At 36.0% G+C, this 7,611-nt stretch overlaps 1 protein-coding gene across 3 annotated transcripts in view; it reads left to right on the forward strand.

Annotated features, from left to right (window-relative positions):
* Positions 1 to 7,611, forward strand: part of ROBO1 (roundabout, axon guidance receptor, homolog 1 (Drosophila)) — a 1,434,915-nt gene that overhangs the window by 1,258,439 nt on the left and 168,865 nt on the right. For all 3 annotated transcript variants that reach the window (XM_006866438.1, XM_006866439.1, XM_006866440.1), the window contains one exon: positions 309 to 436. In XM_006866438.1, the coding sequence (XP_006866500.1) occupies positions 309 to 436 (128 nt within the window). The remainder of the gene's footprint in view (positions 1 to 308; positions 437 to 7,611) is intronic.

Raw genomic sequence — 7,611 nt, forward strand, 5'->3', positions numbered from 1 at the left:
AACAACAACAATTAAACCTCTTAGAAAAACAGACGTTCATTTGCTTTGGGATAAATATGCTACATTACTTGAACATTTTATTTTAGAAAGTATTTTAATATGTTAACCCAAATAAATATAATAACAATAAAATATAATAATAGTTTGCTTTCTATCTGTTGTTGATTAATGGGAAAGCCACAATTTACACTTGGTATTAAATTTTCTGAAGAGACTTTGCATAGGCTCTGTTGCCTAGCCACATTATATATGCAGTGATGATATCTTTCAAATACATAGTCACTTAACTGTGCTTTTTTTGTTGTTAGATATGAAATTCGAGATGATCATACCTTGAAAATTCGAAAGGTGATGGCTGGTGATATGGGCTCATACACATGTGTTGCAGAAAATATGGTTGGAAAAGCTGAAGCATCTGCTACTCTGACTGTTCAAGGTACGATCTGGGGACCCTTTTATTGTGGCTGTTTTACCATATGAAATATTGTTAGAATATGCCTATTAAATAGACACTGTAAATATTTATATAAATATTTTAAATAATTTTTTTTTCCTACGGGAACTGTGTTTGTTACCAGAAATTGAATTACATTCTCAAAATTATGAAAAGATCTCTCTTGGTCAAGTAGAGGAGGAGAATGTGCCTTAAATCTCTGGGGTTGAAATATAGATCCACTATAATCTTTTAATTAAATGCCAGCTATTGCCATGACAACTTTGTTTTTGTAGAGAAGCATAAATCTTCGATCATGTCCAATTATATACCTCCAGGGATTGTACGCTTAACAACACAAAAAGAATGTAAGACCCACTCATGAGAGTAGGGATTATGTGATCTTATTTTCTGTGCACACAGGGCCTATGGCATGATAGATATTCAGTATGTTGAATAAATGAATTGCAATTGCAGTATACTAATGTTGACAAAGATTTACTATTTGGCGTTATATGAACCATAGTGGATACTATGTTTTATGGCTACATGTTCTTTGAATGTCGGAGTACTATCTTAGACTGATAGCAGATTTTTATTTTTATTTTTTACATCTTTTGTATCCATAATCCAGAAGTTTTCGTTCTCATTATCCTTTTTTTCCTTTCTCCATACTGATTATTATTTCTGCCATAATGATAATTCCTTACTATCTCTCATCTGAGAACATTCTGGTTTTTTCTTCTTTTTTTTTTTTTTTCTTGTTTTAGCACAAATTATTTCTTATGAATTTTGAGACAGTGATTTTTAAAGATAATTTTAATGGTGAAAAAAAACAAAAATCTCTGTTTTGACAAGTATATAGTAAATAAGGATTTTGGTCATAAGCTACGTAGGTTATTTCTGGGTCTAACATTAGCAATCCTAGGTGCTGTCATCTTTTCTGAAGGCTGTCTCCTCTAAGACTATTAAAAACAAAAAAGGTGGCTTTTCAGGGAGTGTGGGCTTTCTACAAAAGAGACTTGTGGGCTTTCTACACTATAAAAAAAGAATAAAGAATATTTCCTTCCTGTCTCTAAACCCATTATGGCCCACTTTGGGGTTTTTTAGCTTAACCTCATAAAAAAAAAAAAAAAAAAAAAAGATCAAAAACAAACATTGAATTTCTAAGGCCTGGACTACTTCTCTTTAATCTAAGTTAAACTTGAAGTCCACATAAGGCTACAGACTGGAAGAAAAGAAAACTTTTTCACATTTAGAGAAAGCATAAATTTAAGAGATGTCAAATCCGAGTTCAAAAGCCCTCCAGAGGAAGTGAAAGTAGCCCTCAATGAACATAAGACATGAAAAGATGTATCTATCTCCAGACATTTGTGACAGGGCAGCTGATTGGCTACATTAGTTGGTGAGATGTGTTTCACTTTATGTTTAGAAGCTCTTTACCTAGGCAGCCTGATGTTGTTTTTATAAATAATAGCCACTCTGCTGTGTTTGTTGGAAATTTTGATATAAATATAGAGAATCTTAATGTTATTTTATACTCAGTTCCAAAATTATTTTAGCTTATAGTTTTCTATATGGAATTCTTGCTACCTAAGAAACCTGGTTTGATGTTATAGGACAAGGATTGGACTAATAATTGAAAGCAGTTCAAACTCTATTCAGGGTCTCTGTGAGTTGGAACTGATTTGATGGCTTTTAACAACAATAACAAGAAACCTGAATTTCAATAGAAATTGAGCATAAATGAACAAATACAGAGACTGCTTGAGTAATTTTGAAGTTCTCATTTCAATAACATTGAGTTTTCTATAATACTATGAAAGATCAGTATATAGTGGGAAGGTATTATTTATTTAAAACTCAAATAAAATATGCATGTTACTATCATTTTGACATGCCAGAGTAATATATACAATATGTCAAAGAAAGAGCATAATTCCCAACTATAAAAGATAACTAAGGAAAAACAAAAATCCTTCAAAGGCAACCTGAAAATGTATGTATCTTTTTTCTTTTAAAATCAGTGTTTAAAAAGACTAGCCACTACAAAAGAAATAATCAGAAATTAACCTATTTGATAGCAAGGAATAATTAGAATAAGAAATTCAGTAGTGCAGCTGTTTGTATAACTGTTTTTTACATATGATTCATTTTTAGAAGGCACCACTGTAGTCTGCATTGGTTTATATATAATCCTTGGCTCTCTCACTCTTTATATAATGAATATTTAATTTTGAGACTTGATGTTAGGGCAATAAAGCCCTGTGATCCTGACAGAAGTCATGAGGGAAAATACTACTTTAAGGCCATGTGAATATTTTACCCTGAGTACCGATAGGATTAATCTCAACATTTTAAAGGTATCCTGATTTGAGAATTACTATTTTTCCCCCACCTCCTTCTTGTAATCCAGAATTCTTAAGACCCTGCCCATATATGTTTCTCTAAATGTTCTTTACTCATTGCTACAGATTTTCTCAGCTCTTCTACTTGTAGAATCTTCATACTGTTTAACATCTAGTAGGTATTTTACCTAATAAATGCTTGTTATAATTTGAAAGAGGTATATGGATTTCAAATTCTCTTTGAATAAAATAAATAATACAGGAGATTCTAGAAGAAACTCAAGCAGTTCTGGTTAATTTGATTCTGAGTGTCAACAATAGGTTCCATTGGATCAAATTTGAAGTGATTGCTATTTGCAATTGATGGTTGCCTGGTAGTGATGAAAGGGAATAGAGCAAACTCTAGAGCTAGAAAGAAGAGCAGCTTACTAAAACTTGCTTTTAAAATATATAGATTATCAGGAGTTGTCCCTAGGAAATCTGATTCAGGCGATCTAGATTAGGCACAGAAATTTGTTTTTAATCAAACAAGTTTATGAATTCTGAGTTAGAGGAGTCATTTGGTGAATTGATGGAAAGACTAAAGAGATAGTTAAAATACCTAGTGTAGTTTGGAAATTACCAGAGTTGTAAAGAGTATGTGGCAGAGAACTATGTAAGAGCTTGGGTGTTAGAGTCAGATTGAATTTAATTGACTCCTACTTTTGTATTCAACCCACTATGCAACTCCATAAGAGGTTATTTAAATTTCCTGAGTCTCAGTTGCCTTATCTGTAAAATGGTAGTGGTTGGGGTGTGCCACTCACATCGATCCTGTATAGGGTTTCCAAGGCTATAAATCTTTATGGCAGCAGAAAACCTCATCTTTCTCCCGATTATAGCCGTAGAAACTCTGTGGAGCCATTCTTTTCTGTCTTATAAGTTTAGCATCAACTAGACAAAAATGGTGCTTGGTTTTGTTTTTATTATCATTTGGGGCTTAAAAAAAATTTTTTTTTTTAATTTTTAAATTTTATGTGCAATAGAATGTTCTTTTGGGGGGAAAATAAAAAGCAGTAAAGGGTAGCTAACTTCAATTATGATTCCATTATTTTTAAAGGTGACTGTTTTCCATTTTTTAGATTCTTAAGACCTCAGTTAATCTATTTACAAAATTGGAATGGTTTCTGGTAATTCATTGGAAGAATTCTGAGATTATCCAATAACAAATATTCTTAAAAACTACTTTTTCTACATGAACATCAGTCTCCACAACTCTTGATACTAGAAGAACTAGATGGTGCGCAGCTCCCACTACCAACTTCTCTGAAAGTGATCAGATCACATTAGAAAAGGTTCCAGATCGACTGGTAAACAAAATGGAAAGAATCAATATTATAAAAGAGACTAGACTAGCGGTCAGAAACATACTGGAGGAACCTATGACTATGGACCTTTGCCTCTCTTCAGGTCTAGAACAGAACTCACCCTAGTGGCTCAGTATTTAACCAAGCATTAGATACAAAGAAGGTAGCGGCACTAGCATTAAATGCTCATCATGGAATGTTTAGCTATTAAAGATCAAAAGGCCAATATTTACCTAAAGACAAAATTCAGTAGGTTTGGGGAGGGTAGACTGGAAATAAGAACTACAGGGAGGAAGTGCAATAACATGGGGGGAAGGGATTGCTATCATTGGGATTGCAATGTAAAATGGATGGTCTGCTCTTTTAACCTTCATTCAATTCACAATAAAAAGTGAAAAAATACAAACAAAAACAACTGCTTGTTCTCCTTCATGAGCACTTAGAACCCTGAATGAACAACTCCAAGCCTTGGGTGACTTATGTGTCAGAAATAAATGTGCTTGGAAGAAATATGCTTGCTATTAACAGCTTGTCATTGTACTCCCAAACACTGTATCACATACATTTCTGGTGTAATAGGTTACATCTTCGTGGGCAGCAGAATGTCAGATCCATTTAATCAAATCAAAAGATTGATTCATCATATAGAAGATTTTATTTTACTTGGAAAAGAGGAATTTTTAAAAATAAAATTCAATGATATTAATAAGTTAGGGATTAATAACAAATCCAGCCAGGTATCTATAGATATTGTAATACAGAGAACATCCACATTCCTTTAAACTTGCATATCAGCTTTTAAAAACTTTTTATTGTGTATTGAGTGAAGGTTTACAGAGCAGATAATCAGTTTTACATTTAACAAATCATATACTTCGTTTCATTACACCGATTACAGTTCCCTCTGTGTACCATCAATTAATAGTATTTAGCTCTAGTCACTTTAACTCTTGCAATCCTCCTTGTGTCTTCTGCTACCATCATCTTTCCTCCGTATGTTGCTTTCTCTGTCAACCATGTTATCAAGTATCTACCGTCAGTAGTTGTTGTTGTTAAGTTCTGTCAAATCAGTTCGGGCCCATAGCAACCCTGTATAGGTGTTCCAAGGAGCCACTAGACTGCTTGACCCACCGACCTTGTAGTTCAAATGGCTTGGTAGTCTGGTGCATTAACTCACAGCGCCACATCAGTACTCTCTAGGCCATGAATAATTTCCCCTTCTTTTCTACCCCTGGTAAACATCATAGAATATTTCTTTAGCATGAAAACCTTTTCTTAACTTTTTGCTACAGTGGTCTCATAAAATACTTTTCCTTTTGTGATTAACTAATTTCACTCAACATAATGTCCTCCAGGTTCATTTATGTTGTGAGGTATTTCGCAGATTATCTGTCAGTGTTGCATAGTATTCCATTGTGTGTATGTATCATTCTTCTGTTGATTGGCATTTAGGCTGTATCCCTTCTTTTGCTACTGTGAATAGTGCTGCAGTGAATATGTGCATACATTTATCTGCTTATGTCATGCTATTATTTCCCTTTTTTTTTTTTCCAACCCACAAGACTGGCTGTGAACCATAGGGTTTTTTGTTTTTTGTTTTTTGGGGTTTTTTTTAATGTTTTATTGTGAATTTATACGATAATTTACATGGGAGAACATTAGTTTTACTTTCACCCTCTCGTATATCCTGTCATTGCCATGATTACAATCCCCTCCATGCATCATCAGCCAACCAAAGGGTATACCCTGTAAGCCTGCTCCCCGGTCATCAGCACACAGGCCCTCTCCCTCTCTGTATCTCAAGTCCCCAGCTACTCCATCTCTCCACGTCATCCTCTCTGCCTTCATCTCTGGTGTCACTGTTTCACTGGGTAGGGTCCCACTCTCCACTCATCTTCATTGATGGTCCCAGGGACCTCCAGTCCTAGACTGCAAAGTCAATCACTCCCCTCCTTTTGCTACAAAATGTATAGCTTTACATTTCCAACCCTCACAATCAGTCCTGATAACAATTATTCATTATTGTATCACAAGAGACCTATCCGCATCTCCTTTCATCAGCCCTACAGACAGATTGGATACTACTAAATGGAGATTCTACTTTCCTCTACGCCCTCTGAATCTAGGCTCCCTCTTGAAAGGTGGTAAGCCAGTCATGTCTTGCCTTTGTAGCCTCCCCATTTTGGGTAGCCAATGTCCAAGTTGCCATCCCTGTCTACTTTGTGTATGGAGAGGTGGGAATGATCCTTGCTGTAAAGATTTGTTCCCTCTTTTGAGCTACTGCATCCATAAGTGTAGATCAAGTTCATCAAATTGTATACGATTACTCTTTTTTTCCTCTTTCTTCTTCTAGTTGAGCTCTGATCATCGAGTCATTGAAGCCAGGTCAATTGGGTACTATCTGCAAGTGTGGGTGTTCTTATGCATATGCCCTCTCTTCTTATCAGCTGGACACTTCACTCTCCTCTTTAGTACTCTGTGGCTATTTCACTGACTCTGGGCCCAAGAGTATTCAGGTCTTGCCACACTGCTGGCCAACCAGGTCTCCACCCAGGTTAATAGGAATATATTGAACATTGTAGGGCTTAGCTTGCAGCTTCATTGCTGTTTTTCCCTCACTTCCCCTTATTGGTGATGAATGTAGTCACCAATCAGAGCTTGTGTTCCCAATGAGTCTTAGTCTTGGAAGGCAGTTTGCCCTGAGGGAACCCAATCACTTGCCTTGATGTCTCCTGGGCGAGCAACTTGCTTGTTCTTGTAGTAATCAGTTGTACTGCCTATATTGTTTTGTATTTTTCCTGTCATTTTTTTTCTTTCAAGAAGTATTTTCTGTGCTTCTAGCTGCTCCATGCTGGTCTGCTTGTCCTTTCAAGTGGAAATTTCCCACCTCTGAAGATTCTGGATACTGTTCAGGATTCCACCTATGGTCTTATGTAATACAGAGGCTCCACAGAAAGCCTCCTTCACTGGGCATGTTGTAGCCCCATTTTAGGTATTCCAATCAGTTATAGGCAGAAGACAGACTTACAAGCTTTCTATGGTGATATTTCTGGCTATTCCTTACTCTCCTTCACCAATGTCTATTTAATAATGGTATGCCTGGGAAACCAAGATTCAAAAGGCAGCCAAGCATCTTAACATTATTTTCCCCCATTCCAACCATGTCTCAATCCCTGTATCACAGAGCCCTGTTGTTCCAAGATTGTGCATACATCATTATTTACCTCTGTTCCACTTAGCCCATGCAAACCTGCCTAATTGTTTTCCTGTCCAATTTGTTCTTCCATTCCCCTCCCACTTCTTGTGTATTGCCCTCCTCCCTAGCACCCAAACTATCCTATGTCTATTCTAACCCCACCCCCACATCCTCGTAACCAGCAAAGAACCACCACCACCACCACCCCTTTTAGTATGGGTTCTTTTTCTTAGTCTTTTATGGTAGTGGTCCTATGCAGTATTTCTCCTTTTGTGACTGACTAATTTC

This window comes from Chrysochloris asiatica, unplaced genomic scaffold (genome assembly GCF_000296735.1).
Source record: "Chrysochloris asiatica unplaced genomic scaffold, ChrAsi1.0 scaffold00091, whole genome shotgun sequence".
In the NCBI taxonomy this organism is placed as follows: Eukaryota; Metazoa; Chordata; class Mammalia; order Afrosoricida; family Chrysochloridae; genus Chrysochloris; species Chrysochloris asiatica.